This window comes from Medicago sativa, chromosome 4 (assembly GCF_051527215.1).
Source record: "Medicago sativa cultivar Bolivia chromosome 4, Bolivia_mono, whole genome shotgun sequence".
In the NCBI taxonomy this organism is placed as follows: domain Eukaryota; kingdom Viridiplantae; phylum Streptophyta; class Magnoliopsida; order Fabales; family Fabaceae; genus Medicago; species Medicago sativa.
This window is the reverse complement of record NC_140752.1, coordinates 98,138,298-98,154,224: the sequence shown is the minus strand read 5'-3', so window position 1 is coordinate 98,154,224 and position 15,927 is coordinate 98,138,298. Positions and strand designations below refer to the sequence as shown.

The 15,927-nt window shown below is 36.3% G+C and overlaps 1 protein-coding gene and 1 pseudogene across 1 annotated transcript; one reads left to right on the top strand and one right to left on the bottom strand.

Annotated features, from left to right (window-relative positions):
• Nucleotides 1-6,032: 6,032 nt before the first annotated feature.
• Nucleotides 6,033-9,025, bottom strand: LOC146934438 (uncharacterized). Its single transcript, XM_085706333.1, has 3 exons — nt 8,945-9,025; nt 8,127-8,305; nt 6,033-6,526 (listed from the first exon to the last, which is right to left on the bottom strand). Exons 2-3 carry the CDS (start codon nt 8,303-8,305, stop codon nt 6,340-6,342), a joined length of 366 nt encoding a protein of 121 aa, XP_085562459.1. The 5' UTR covers nt 8,945-9,025; the 3' UTR covers nt 6,033-6,339.
• A 2,972-nt stretch (nt 9,026-11,997) lies between these two features.
• LOC146934437 (uncharacterized) lies at nt 11,998-15,320 on the top strand (annotated as a pseudogene).
• The last annotated feature ends 607 nt before the right edge of the window (nt 15,321-15,927 follow it).

Sequence of the window (15,927 nt, the reverse complement as noted above, 5' to 3'; positions counted from 1 at the left end):
GAGCAAGTTTCGTTTCGTCTCGAATATTTGGTGGACAATGTGGAGTTACTACTGGCACCCCGGACTCTTCTTTTTTTCTCAAAACTACCCCCTGTTTTCAGGTAAATTTTTAAAAATTATATTTTTTTTAGCTAAAAAAAGTTACTGTACATGTAATTAATAATAATGATTTGAAGCATAATTACAATTACTTTTTATCTAAAAAATATGGACTTTTTTTTCATAAACCTAATTTACATTTATATATTTCAATTAGACAGCAAAAATTATCTTGAAAAATTATTTGAAAAAGTACAGTTGAATTATTTAGTGTTTTTTTTAGGATAGGAATCAAATTACTAGTTGAAAAGGTCAAAAATCTTAAAAAATTTAATTATGGTCTCAACTCAATTAAATTAATCAACCTAGCTCGTGAATCGAACAAGTTAAATTTTATGTAAGTCAACGAGCTAAATTTCTACTGGTAACTCAAATTCAACTCATTTAATTCATTAACCAAACTGAAAGGATATTTGTTACGAGCAATGATATTCTAACAACCAAAAATCAACAACTTTTGTGACAACCACCAATTTTCAAAGGAAAAGTAGATAGTGACACAGAAACCAAAGCAATAGAGAGAGAAAGTAAAAAGATAATGTGAGTATGAGAGATAAAGTTGTCACATAGGTTGTCACAAAATAGTTGTTAGAATATCATTTCTCATTTGTTACTGATATTAGTCTGTTGCCACATGTTAGGAATTATGTTATTGCTGTCTTCATTTGTCCTAGTCTTTAGAAAGTAGTTTCACATTTTATTAAGTCGTGTGAGTATTGTTTTAGTGGGCTATTTTATAGCTTTTCAGTTTCTAGTTGTTTTGACTATTTAATAGTCTAAGTTCTATCAATAAAGTTGCAGTTTGAGTTTCATATTCTATATCTCTACAAACTGGTATCAGAGCCCCCACTGGGCCTGATAAAAAACTAAGCCGCAGCTTAGCTAAGAAACATAGAGAAACACAAAAATGAGTGACACAAAGCTTTCAGCAAAAATTCCTCATTTTGATGGTCTTCACTATGATCATTGGAGTGAGTTGATGGAGAATCTTCTTCGTGCCAAAGGTCTCTGGTCCATGATTGAAATTGGTTACCAGGAACCTATTGAAACGACTGTGCTTACTGAAGAACAATTGGAGTTGCTGCAGAATTCCAAAACCAATGATCACAAGGTCAAGCACTATCTTTTCAGGGCAATTGATAGGTCAGTCTTCGAACAGATCTTGGATAGGCGAACATCTAAGATTGTTTGGGATTCCCTGAAAAGAAAGTATGGAGGGAATGACCGTGTGAAGAAGTCAATGCTAAACTCTTTGAGAAGAGAGTTTGAGGTGCTAGAAATGAAGGATGCAGAAACCATCACTGAATATTTCGCCAGAGTAATGACGGTGGCTAACAAAATGAGAAGCAATGGAGAGGTTATGTCTGACTCAAAAGTGGTGCAGAAAATTCTTCGTACGTTGACGGAGAAATTCACCTATGTGGTGGTTTCAATTGAGGAGTCAAAAGACACTGAAGAGATGACCGTTGACGAGCTTCAAAGCTCTCTGGTAGTTCATGAGCAAAAGTTTAAAAGGGTTAACCGTGACGGTGAGCAAGCTCTGAAGGTGGAAAGTAGTAGAGGGAGAGGAAGAGGAACATATCGTGGAAGAGGACGCGGAAGAGGGAGACAATCTTTCACAAGGGACACAGTGGAGTGTTTTAAGTGTCATAATTTGGGGCATTTTCAATATGAATGTCCCAAATGGAACAAAGAAACAAATTATGCAGAATTGGATGATGAAGAAGAGCTCCTTCTAATGGCTCTTGTAGAAGAAAATGACGCAAAAAGGAATGATGCATGGTTCTTGGATTCAGGGTGCTCTAATCATATGTGTGGAAACAAAGGTATGTTCTTAAACATGGTGGAAGGACATAAGCACTTTGTTAAATGTGGAAACAACTCCCGAATGTCGGTAGCTGGAAAAGGTAGTGTCCGGCTAGTGTTTAATGGCACTACTTTTCTCGTTCAAGATGTATATTATGTCCCAGAGCTTCGAAATAATTTATTAAGTCTGGGGCAGTTGCAAGAAAAGGATCTCACCATTCTCATAAAAAATGGGATATGCAAAATTTATCATCCGAACAAAGGATTGATTGCAGAAACCAGTATGAGCGCTAATCGCATGTTTATTCTCTTCAACAAAACCTCCAGCATCACTACTCCAGTTGAAGAATGTCTTCACACTTCCTCTGAACTCACCTATCTTTGGCATCAAAGGTATGGCCATCTGAACCACAAGGGCTTAAAGACGCTGCAGACAAAGAAAATGGTGCGTGGCTTGCCTCAACTGGAAGCTTCAAGTGTCACTTGTGCTTATTGTTTCATCGGCAAACAACACCGCAATCCAATACCTAAGAAGAGTGAATGGCGTGCCAGCAAGGTCTTGGAGCTCATACATGCAGACATTTGCGGACCAATAGAACCAGTCTCAAGTAGCGGAAAAAGGTATCTCTTATGCTTCATTGATGACTATAGTCGAAAGGGTTGGGTCTATTTTCTTTTTGAAAAATCAGAAGCATTGGAATGTTTCAAAACTTTCAAAAAGCTAGTGGAAAAGGAAGCAGAAGAATCAGTCAAGTGTTTGCGGACAGACAGAGGAGGAGAGTTTAACTCTATCAATTTCAACTTGTTTTGTGAAAAGGAAGGAATTAAAAGGCAACTCACCACATCATATACACCGCACCAAAATGGAGTAGCAGAACGTAAAAATAGAACGGTGATGAACATGGTGCGCTGCATGTTATCTGCGAAAAGAGTTCCCAAACTGTTTTGGGCTGAAGCTGCAAAATGGTCTTTCTACTTGTTGAATCGATGTCCAACACATGCTGTGAAGAAAATCACTCCTCAAGAAGCTTGGAGTGGAGTTAAGCCCTCTGTTCAACACCTTCGAGTTTGGGGCTGCATAGCTCATGTGCATATACCAGATGCAAAACGAGGTAAACTTGATGATAAAAGCTTTCCTTGTATTATGTTGGGTGTGAGTGATGAGTCAAAGGGTTACCGACTATTTGATCCTAAGACAAAGAGGGTTGTGGTGAGCAAGGACGTAATATTTGAGGAAGAAAAGAGTTGGGACTGGGGTCCAAATTATAAAGAACAAATAGATGCAGATTTTGTTTGGAGTAATGATGATCTTAGTAGTGATGAAAGTGAGGGGAGTCACAGAGTTGAAACTGATGGTGATAGTGATGATGACAATAATGATAATGAAGAAATGAGTCCTCATGAAAATGTAACTCAAGGGAGAGAAAGGAGAACACCGGTTTGGATGGAAGATTATGTAAGTGGTGATGAGTTGAGTGAAGAAGAAGCAGAAACCTACATGGTGCAAGATGACATAGGTGATGATCCAATTATGTTTGAGGAGGCAGTGAAGCATGATAAATGGAGGAAAGCTATGGATTGTGAAATAAAGTCAATTGAAAAGAATCAAACTTGGGAACTTTCAGATTTACCAACAGGGGCAAAAACAATTGGAGTCAAATGGATTTTCAAGACAAAATTAAATGAGAAGGGTGAAGTAAACAAGTATAAAGCTCGATTGGTGGCAAAGGGGTACTCCCAGCAGCATGGAATTGATTTCACTGAAGTATTTGCTCCCGTTGCTCGTATGGATACAGTAAGAATGATCGTGGCTCTTGCAGCATGCAAAGGATGGGACATCTTTCAGTTAGATGTCAAATCTGCATTTCTTCATGGAGAATTAAAGGAGGACGTGTATGTTCATCAACCACAGGGATATGTGAAGAAAGGAAAAGAGCACAAGGTTTACAAGTTACATAAAGCCTTGTATGGCTTAAAGCAAGCCCCTAGAGCTTGGTTCAGCCGCATAGAGTCTCAGTTTTTGAAGGAAGGCTTTCAAAAATGTCCAAATGAACAAACGTTGTTCATTAAAAGAAGTACCGAAGGTAGAATATTAATTGTTAGTATTTATGTCGATGATTTGATCTATACAGGAGATGACAAAGGTATGATGGTTGAGTTCAAAAGGTCTATGATGGAAGCCTTTGACATGTCTGATCTGGGGAAGATGAGATTCTTCCTTGGCATTGAAATTCTACAAAAACCAGAAGGAATTTTCATATGTCAAAGGAAATATGCTACTGATATCTTAAAGAAGTTTACGATGTCTGAAAGCAAGCCGGTGAATAGTCCAATTGTTCCGGGTTTCAAAATCAATAGAGATGCTAACGGGACTGCTGTTGACGATACTTATTTCAAGCAGATTGTTGGAAGTCTAATGTATCTTACCGCTACAAGACCCGATATAATGTTCAGTGTCAGCTTAATTAGCAGGTATATGTCAAAACCAACTGAATTGCATTTACAAGCTGCTAAAAGGATATTACGATATCTGAAGGGAACTACTAGCTATGGGATATTCTACAGGAAGGGAGGAGAAAAAGACTTGTTTGGTTTTACAGATTCTGATTATGCAGGAGATGAAGAAGATTCTAAAAGCACATCAGGTTATGTTTTCTTGTTAAGTTCTGGAGCTGTGTCATGGATGTCCAAGAAGCAACCAATTGTTACTCTCTCAACAACTGAAGCCGAATTTGTGGCTGCTGCAGCAAGTGCATGTCAAGCTGTGTGGATGAGACAGATTTTGAGAAACTTGAGTCATGTTCAAGAAAGTAGCACTGTTATCATGTGTGATAACAGCTCAACAATTAAACTTTCAAAAAATCCAGTAATGCATGGAAGGAGCAAACATATCAAAGTTCGTTTTCATTTTTTAAGAGATCTTGTAAAGGATGGAGAAATTGAATTACTGCATTGTGTAACTCAGGAGCAAGTTGCAGACTTGATGACAAAAGCTTTGAAGCTTGAGGCATTTCAGAAGCTTAGAATGAAGATGGGAATGCTTGATTACACTGAAGTAAACTAGGTTCAAAATGCTACTAGTTTAAGGGAGGGAATGAAAGGATATTTGTTACTGATATTAGTCTGTTGCCACATGTTAGGAATTATGTTATTGCTGTCTTCATTTGTCCTAGTCTTTAGAAAGTAGTTTCACATTTTATTAAGTCGTGTGAGTATTGTTTTAGTGGGCTATTTTATAGCTTTTCAGTTTCTAGTTGTTTTGACTATTTAATAGTCTAAGTTCTATCAATAAAGTTGCAGTTTGAGTTTCATATTCTATATCTCTACTCGGTGAATTAATTGTCAAGTTTCAAAGTTCAAACTATGTTCGAGTTAACTCAATTCATTGACAATCTTAGTTACAATTTTGATCTCTTCCAAAAACAATTACTCCAAAATGATTATATATAGTCCCAAAGAAGATGAATTTTGACCCTCAAGATTGATATTTTTCTTTTCAGATTCAAAAATATGACAGCAAATCATCACTTTTGAGACAAAAAAATGTTGGGACCAAAACCAAGGGCTGAGACTACAATTGGAATTATTGTGGTACTTGAACAAAAAAAAAATTAAAACGGGAAATATTTTCGTTAATTTGATAAAACAAGGAGACAAAAGTGCAATTAAAAACAAAGAAGTCTCAAGAATATTTCCTAGCAAGAACCACAAAAATACTCTATCTAAACGTTTAGTAGCGGGTTTTGGTGATAAAAATTGTATTATGTGAACGATAAAACTATTATTCACACAAATGATTGAATTAAAACAATCAACCTACAGTAATAGTATTTATTTAGTATAATAATTGAGTGCTTTTCATACATAAAATGCAGTAAACAAAGATATGTGATGAACATAGTGAAATTTTCATGTATGAGCATCAGATTTAAAATATTTATGTCATTGCAATGTAGTGAGAGGTATCAAAGTCGTATATTTCAAATATTAAGGAGTAAAATTTGAATAGTTCACATCTTCCCAAATAACTCAGCTTGTTTAAACCCCCTGGTACTACATATTCAGTATTTAACTAAGCTAGCCTTAATTCATCATTTTTTTAAAAGGAGCCTTAATTCATTGTAATATTTCATGCATAGCTAAAAACATTAATATTTATTAAAAATGGCAAAAATGATTAAAAAAAATTACAGGAAAATAATTATCCGCTAGCTTTCTAACATGATAAAAGAAGAATGCATTGTATATCCCGCTTCAAATACAAGAGGTTACTGAGGCTTATTAACCACTAGTTTCTCAACCTTTTTTTCCTCACAGAAAAGAATGACAAATTGCTTGTAGAATGCCCAAAATCAACATAATGTTATAAATGACAGTACTCCTGGCTTTAGGAGTATAGAGCCCGCTAAATCGAACATTATAAAGTGGTTACTATCAGACATAGTATCCTGTGAAAGTAAATCCCCTTCCAACAATCTGACCAGCACAAAACCATGCATAGCATTCCAGGCCAAACAAAACAGCAATACCTGCATCTTCAATCTTCAAATCTTGCTTATTCTTCCATATTTGCTTGACATAATCAAGTTCCTTATGAAAGGACTCGCAACGATTTGGAATACTGCAAAAGATTGATGAGTTATAACTTATATGAACGCACAAGAACTGAATTAGCACAAAATAAAATAGATTTGCTATACATATAGCTAAAAGAAGAAACTACGGAAATGCCTCTAAAAAGCACCACATGGGAATTCTGATCAATATTAAGAATATACCTTCTGATGTTTCAATTCAACATATACCTTCTGATGTTTCAATTCAACATAGTATCAGAATTCTGATCATATATCAGATCACATGAACCCTAATTCATGGCCTGAACTCTATGATATCCAACACTGAACACAGGTGTAGTCAACTGTGGATAGTGAAAAATAGCAGTTTGTTCAAGTTCCACTATGCAACAGTGTCATAATGCCGCTATAGCCACTATTGCACAGTATTTTGTACTAAATAGCGTATTGCGGAAACAGTAGCGATTTGTCAAATACACTGTGAACTCTAAACTAAGGGCTGCATCACACTACATTACTAACACTGCATTGCTATTTCACAGTATTTTGTACTAAATAGCTTATTGTGGAAACAGCAACGATTTGTCAAATTCAGCTATGCATTAACAACACTGTGAACTCTAAACTAACTAAGGGCTGCATCACACTACATTACTAAGACTTCATTGCTAAGAAAGGATTCATGTCGACCACACGATCACCCGATCATCTTTTATACTGTATAATAATAACTAGCAAACTGTGTTGTTAATCCCAGATAGCATCGCACCAATCCCCTAAAATGCTATAGTGGTATATCGAATAGCGGGATAGCTGCTATTGCAATGACTAAAAATCAGTGTACAAAGTAAGCATAAATATTCAAAAATAGAAAAATACACGAAATTATGGAGCCCATCATACTTAATAATTAAAGAACCTAAAGTACAAAACAACAAAACTTAAAAAGAGAAGAAAAACATAATAGAAACAAACTAAAAGTAGGCAGAAGAACATAACGATTGTTTGTGCGCATAACACAACAAAATGAAGAACAGAACACTACCCTTTTACTCTTTAATAAAACAGTTTAAAAAAAAAATTGAGGAATTTTGCTCTAAAATCCTACTAGCAGACACGATAGCAGTTTGGGGCCGCAAATTCACTGTAATTGGCTGCTGCAACCACCACTATTGCTGACTGCGGTTTGTGGGCCAAAAGCACCGTGCGGTCCGTTCCAAATCCTACCACGGATACGTTATTCCGCTATAGCACGCTATTGACAACATAGCTAGCAAATACTAAAATATTGATGTTAATCTAATACAAAAGTAATATGTTTTGATGTTAATCTAATACAAAAGTAATATGTTTCACAATAACACTGAGTATTTGACCATTAACTTTGTAGTTCAAGGGTAAGTTTCAACTAATATGATTGAACAATCAACATATTAGGTTCAAAACTTGAAACCTCACTCTCCAGGACTTTCTCCCTTGTCAATAAAGGGAGGGAAGGGTAGACAGTTAGAAATGTACCGACATCAAAATGCAAAAAAAAAATAAAATCACTTACAATCAATAGGCCAACAAGTACATATATTAGCGAATATTAAACACTAAATCCAGCTAGATTTATTAATAAGGAAAGGGTTAAAATAAAACCTAGCAAGGCGAGTGTAAAATAGTTGCTTGGCCAGAAGTTGGCATTTCTCTACTGTAGCAGGATCCTGAATGTATTCCTTGTTCTTCTCCAACAGCTGCTTGTGGTAAGAAGTTCCATGCTTAGTTATAAATTGGGACGCTTGACACGCTTTTGATGTCAACTGCTGCAACTTCGACATCTGCAAAAGACAAATGTACAATAAGGTACAAGGTAAACGATCTATTACACTACTCCCCATCCATATTATTCCTTCCGTCCAAACTTATAAGTCACTTTTAGAAGGAAAAAAAAAAACTGCCGTAGTTATAGAATGCCATTATGCATTGATGTTACTTTTTCAGTTATACACTTAACTATTTATTACTCATTCTTCTTTTAATTTATCTTTTCCATAAGTTAATTTTGTAAAATCACTTATAATTCCTTTTCAAAATTAATTACATTTCTTAATTTTATGTGAAATGACCAACACGAATTATAATTGTTTAAGAGTGAAACTCAAATTGGTCTGTCAATTTTCTTCCAGCCGACAAAAAAATAATACCTAAATTTAGCTAATCTAAACATGCTAGAAACCTAAATTTGGGTTCTAAATGCAAAGTCAAAACCCAAAATATTCAATAAATTTTCATAACACCAACAACAAAACTTTGAAGAGATAAAATTGGTCGGAGCAAAGAATCAGAAAATGAAATCGAAAAGCGAGAGAAATCAGATCTAAAGAGGAATCCAAAAAACGAGAGTAACAATAGATAATATCTCAGAATGAGTGATAATTCATCTATGAAATAAAGAACGGAAGAAGGAGGAACGTTACCTTGTGAATGAATAGACGCAGTAATCGGAATTTGTTCGCCGCTGCTACCTCGCGACGCTGCAAAAGCACCAAGGATTGTGTGATGTGTGTTTGTTTTATCGACTTTTTTATTTTCTTTCTTTCTACGTCATTTTTTTTTTAGTTCTCTTTTTCAGTTTGGGTTAGACTAGACTGTTTGGACCATATAAACCCAAAGTAGGTGGCCACAATGAGGTACTATTATTAACACCCATATTATTGCTAATACTCCGCACAAATTTGTTTTGTTTTTTCCTTCCAAGTATGCTCTATTTTCTTAATAGACTGACTATTCCTAAATCAATTTTAGGAAAAATATGCGATTTTTCTGTATTTACTTTCTGAGTTTTAACTTCTAAATTATTTATAAATACGTAATATTTTTTGAAAAAGAAAAATGGAATATATTAATCACCAAACACTCACTCACTCACAATGAGAGACACATAAAAAAAAAATGCTTGAGAGATTGTTATGGAGAGTGACAACCAGTTGGGTGAAAGAGCAAGAAGGAAAATAATTTAATAGAGATGTTATACTATTAGATTTCGTATAACTATTAGTAAAAAAAAAAAAAAAAAGATGTCATATGACTACACAACCAAATGGTCCTAATTAGAAAAGTATGTTATTCTTAAAAAATATTACTAACCAATGCCACTTCATTTGAAAAATGCCATCTTAAGAAGAGATATTACTAACCAATGGTCCTCATTCACCAAAAATGATATCTTCTTATATATATATATTTATATATATATGGGTTATGATAGAAGACACCTTTTGTGAAGGTGTCTTTTATCAAGTTACTCTATGAGCATTTGTTAAAAGACACCAACTACTTTTTATGAAGGTGTCTTTTATCAAAGTTATAACTAAAAAAGTGAAAATCACACCTTGAGGTGTGACTTGATAAAAGATACCACACTACTTTTTATGAAGGTGTCTTTTATCAAAGTTATAACTAAAAAAGTGAAAATCACACCTTGAGGTGTGACTTGATAAAAGACACCACACTACTTTTTATGAAGGTGTCTTGTAACATAACCCTATATATATATATATATATATATATATATATATATATATATATATATATATATATATATATATATAGGGGATGTATCAAATGAGAGGATGTCTTATAATGAGAGGATGAGAGTATTAAATATTAGTTGTTGAATTAAAATAAAGGGCTGAGATTAAATCACTTCTTATAGGACTTCACGTGATATCATAAATCTGCACGCGCTTCAAATTCACTCGTCTTCCTTCCAAGCCTGTTTGACTTTCCACCTTCAGGATTTTTTTGTTATTGAAGAGTTCGACCTTCTGGTTATGTGTGAAGATTTTCTTGGCTTAAGTGGAAGATCTCACTGTAACACCCCATTTTAATTCTATTATTTTTAGTAGATGTGTGAATATTTTTATATGATTTTTATGTGATACATGTTGTGATGCTTTTTTATTATATGATTTATGGAGTTGTGTTTTATTTGAATGAATATTGTTTTATTATTTGTGGAAATAATAGGAGAAATAGAAATAGGTAGAAATAATATTTATTTTTGGTTAATGGGAATTAAGTAGAAATTAAATAGAAATTAAGGGAGTTAAGTGAGAAAAGAAAAGAGTTATATTTTTGGGAGTAAAAGAAAGAAAAGTGAGAACAGAAACATTTTCACGTACAATTGAGAAAAACTGGTTTTTGGAGAGAAAGAGGAGAAGAACCAAGAGAGAGCTAGGAAGGAATCGATTGTTGTAGTTATTCGTTCATTTTTGCTGAATTAAGGTAAGGGTGGGATTCCTTTCAATAATCATGGTATATAATTTTGAAAATTGATGAATTATTGTTCTTGATTTTAGGGTTAGATGAGTTATGATAAATGATGAATTATGATGAATTATGTTGTGGAATTTCATGATTATATGTTGTTTTGTTTTCCATGTTGTCTACTGAACCTACGAACATGTTTGTGAAACCATTTGGGTGATTAAGGGATCAAAGATGGGACTTTTGGGTGAAACCATGTTGAAATCGCAGCATTTTTCTGAAACCTGAAGCAGGACGCGAAAGCGTCCATTTGGCGCGAAAGAGTCCTATCCAATAGTTGAGGACGCTAAAGCGTCCCATTAGCGTGCAAAAAGCGTCCACATTCTGAGTTTCGACATTTAGGACGCGAAAGCGTGCTTCGCTCGCGAAAGCGTCCTACCCCTTTTGCAGAGGACGCGAAAGCGTCCCAAAAGCGTCCTAAAAAGCGTCCCTGATATGTACTACCATTTTCTGAATTTTGTTTCGTGCACCAGATGTCCATTCTTATCATTTTAATATGCTCCCTTGATTTATTAAGAATTGTTTATGATGTAAAAATTATATATGAAAGTTGAATGATGTGAATCCTTGTATAAAATGCATTCTATTATGCTACCTTGATTCCTTACCCGTTGTTGAAGTTGTTGTATCATCTGATGTCGAAGTTGGGGAGTGTGTCATAATTATTTAGGCACATATGTTGTTGTTATAGTCGCTGTTGAAGTTGTATGTTGATATACACAAGTTGAGTCCATTTGCATACTTTCATCTGTTGGGGGCTTATGCCCTGGAATGTTCATCATTCAACCCGTTGGGGGCTTATGCCCTGGAATGTTTATCATTCATCTGTTGGGGGCTTATGCCCTGGGATGCTTTAACCATCCAACTTGTTGGGGGCTTATGCCCTGGAATGCTTAGCATTCAACGCGCGTAGATTGGTACCACCTGCATGATGCATTAGTTGTTGTCGTTGTCGCATTGTCGAGTTGTTGTTGCCGTTGTCGCATTGTCGAGTTGTCGGTGTCGTTGTTGATAATGAAGTTGTTGTTGTTGCTGCTCTTTGTTGCTGAAAATGATTATGTTGTTGCTATATGTATTCTTTATATACATTATTAATGATGCATGATGTGATATGTTGTTGTTTTCATTAATTTGATGAATTATATATTATTATTATTGGATAAGTTTATCACCCCTTCTGCTTGAAAACGTTGCCCTTCGTATGGGTAACTTGCAGGTACTGACGGCTTGTAGGTTTGGTAGGCTTAAGTGTATAGGGCTCTGATACATATTAGGATGGGGATTCGTCGCGAATGTTTTCGTTTTCTTCATTTCTTTTATGTATCATATTTTTTGTAAAAGACTTAATAATGGAGTTTATCGTTGTCGAAAATAATGTTGAATATGTTGAGGCCTTTGTGCCAAGATTTTCATTGACGTTGGATTTGGTTGAAATTGTATTTTCTAAAGAATTATTCCGCTGCATGTTTTGGAGATATTTTAAACATTGGTTTAAATAAATAGCTATTTTCTATTTATGAAATTTTGATTAGCAGTGTGACACTCCGTTGTTGGTCTACTCTGATTAAATTAATTAATATTACGTTGTTGGGAGAACGGGGTGTTACAATTGGTATCAGAGCAGGTCGGTCCGTCCGGCCAATTAGTAGAGTCGTGTCGAGCCATGTAGAGTTGTTTGACAATTTATATTGTCTTAGTTGTGCTGATTTTTGTTGTTATGTAGAGTAGAGACCTGGAGGCTGCATATTTTATCTGTTATAAAAGAACTAGAATGGCTGGAAGAAACGATGATGCGGTGGCTGCTGCATTGGAAGCTGTGGCCCAAGCTATAGGACAACAACAAAATGCTGGTGCTGGTGTTAATGCTGAGGTGAGAATGTTGGAGGCTTTTCTGAGGAATCATCCTCCTACTTTCAAAGGAAGGTACGACCCTGATGGAGCACAGACATGGCTCAAAGAGGTTGAAAGAGTTTTCAGGGTTATGCAATGTACTGATGATCAGAAGGTGCGTTTTGGTACGCACATGCTAGCTGAGGAAGCTGATGACTGGTGGGTGAGCCTCTTACCTGAATTAGAGCAAGGTGATGCGGTTGTTAATTGGGCTGTGTTTAGGAGAGAGTTCCTAAACAGATACTTCCCTGAGGATGTTCGCGGAAGAAAAGAGATCGAGTTCTTTGAGCTGAAGCAAGGAAACATGTCGGTGACAGAGTATGCAGCCAAGTTTGTGGAGCTGGCTCAGTTCTATCCACACTATACTGGAGACAATGCTGAATTTTCTAAGTGCATAAAGTTTGAGAATGGTTTGCGTGCTGATATTAAGCGAGCCATTGGTTACCAGCCGATTCGTGACTTCTCTGCTTTGGTGAGCATATGCAGAATCTATGAAGATGATACCAAAGCTCACTACAAGGTGATGAGTGACCGTAGAGGTAAGGGACAACAGAGTCGTCTGAAGCCTTACAGTGCCCCTGCTGACAAGGGCAAACAGAGGGTGAATGAGGAAAGAAAACCCAAAGGAAGAAATGTTCAACCTGAGATAGTTTGTTATACATGTGGTGAGAAAGGCCACAAGAGTAATGCATGTACTCAACGGGATGAGAAGAAGTGTTATCGTTGTGGCAAGAAAGGGCATACAATAGCTGAGTGCAAGCGTGGTGACATTGTTTGCTTCAATTGTGACGAGGAGGGTCATCTTAGTTCTGAGTGCAAGAAGCCTAAGAAAGCTCAAACTAGTGGGAAGGTGTTTGCATTGGCCGGTACACAAACGGCTAATGAAGATCGACTTATCAGAGGTACTTGTTTCTTTAATGGTACTCCTTTAATTGCTATTATTGATACTGGTGCTACACATTGTTTCATTGATGTTGATTGTGCAAATAAGTTGGGTCTAGTTATGTCAAGTATGCCTGTGGAAATGGTTGTTGAAACTCCAGCTAAGGGTTCAGTAACCACTTCGTTTGTTTGTCAGAGTTGCCCTATATCCATGTATGGTAGGGATTTTGAAGTTGATCTTGTATGCTTGCCGTTGACGGGTATGGATGTGATTCTTGGTATGAACTGGTTGGAATATAACCATGTGCATATTAATTGTTTTAGAAAGACGGTGTACTTTTCTTCTGCTGAAGAATAGAGTGGAGCAGAATTTTTATCTACCAAGCAGCTGAAGCGGTTAGAGCATGATGGAAACTTGATGTTTTCTTTGATGGCGTATTTGTCTGTAGAGAATCAGTCGATAATTGATAGATTGCCCGTTGTGAATGAATTTCCTGAAGTCTTTCCTGATGAGATTCCAGATGTTCCACCAGAGAGGGAGGTTGAATTTTCAATTGACCTTGTGCGGGGTACGAAGCCTGTGTCGATGGCTCCTTACCGTATGTCAGCTTCCGAGTTGGCAGAATTGAAGAAGCAGTTAGAAGAATTGCTTGATAAGAAATTTATAAGACCGAGTGTCTCACCATGGGGAGCGCCGGTGTTGTTGGTAAAGAAGAAGGATGGTAGCATGAGATTGTGCATAGATTACCGTCAGTTGAATAAAGTGACGATAAAAAATAGGTATCCACTTCCGAGAATTGACGATTTGATGGATCAGCTAGTGGTTGCACGTGTGTTTAGTAAAATTGATTTGAGGTCAGGTTACCATCAGATTAAGGTGAAGGATGAAGATATGTAAAAGACGGCCTTTAGGACACAGTATGGACACTATGAATATAAAGTGATGCATTTCGGTGTTACTAATGCGCCTGGTGTGTTCATGGAGTATATGAACAGAATTTTTCATGCTTTTCTGGATAAATTTGTTGTTGTGTTTATTGATGATATCTTGATTTATTCTAAGACTGAAGAAGAGCATGCAGAACATTTGAAGATTGTTTTACAGGTGCTGAAAGAAAAGAAGTTGTATGCAAAGTTGTCAAAGTGCGAGTTCTGGTTAAGTGAAGTAAGTTTCCTTGGCCATATTATTTCTGGTAGTGGTATTGCAGTTGACCCGTCGAAGGTTGAAGCGGTATCACAGTGGGAGACTCCTAAGTCAGTTACGGAGATTAGAAGTTTTCTTGGTTTGGCTGGTTATTACAGAAGATTCATCGAAGGATTTTCGAAGTTGGCACTTCCATTGACTCAGTTGACCTGTAAAGGTAGAGCTTTTTTGTGGGATGCTCAGTGTGAGAGTAATTTCAATGAGTTGAAGCGAAGATTGACGACGGCTCCAATTTTGATTTTACCAGAGCCAGATAAACCTTTTGTTGTATATTGTGATGCGTCCAAGTTGGGCTTAGGTGGTGTGCTTATGCAAGATGACAAGGTAGTGGCTTATGCTTCGAGACAATTGAGAATACATGAGAAGAACTATCCTACACATGATTTAGAGTTGGCGGCTGTGGTTTTTGTGTTGAAAATTTGGAGACATTATTTGTACGGTTCCAGATTTGAAGTGTTTAGTGATCATAAAAGTCTGAAATATTTATTTGATCAAAAGGAGTTGAATATGAGACAGAGAAGGTGGCTGGAGTTGTTGAAAGATTATGATTTTGGCTTGAATTACCATCCGGGTAAAGCTAATGTGGTTGCAGATGCCTTGAGTAGGAAAACGTTGCACATGTCGGCTATGATGGTGAAAGAATTTGAATTGCTGGAACAGTTTAGAGACTTAAGTATTGTTTGTGAATTGGCACCTCAGAGTGTGCAGTTGGGTATGTTGAAAATTAATAATGATTTCTTAAAGAGTATCAAAGGAGTCCAGGAAGCTGATGTGAAATTTGTAGACTTGATGGTTGCTAGTAACCAGAATGCAGATGGTCATTTTCAGGTTGATGATCAAGGAGTGTTGAGATTCCGAGGCAGGATTTGTATCCCTGATAATAATGAATTGAAAAAGTTGATTTTAGAAGAAAGTCACAGAAGTAGCTTGAGTATCCATCCGGGAGCTACAAAGATGTACCATGACTTGAAGAAACTGTTTTGGTGGTCTGGGTTGAAGCGTGATGTCGCACAATTTGTTTATGCGTGTTTGACTTGTCAGAAATCGAAAGTTGAACATCAGAAGCCTGTTGGTTTGTTGACACCATTAGATGTGCCGGAATGGAAATGGGATATCATCTCCATGGATTTTGTGACGAGTTTGCCAACCACTCAA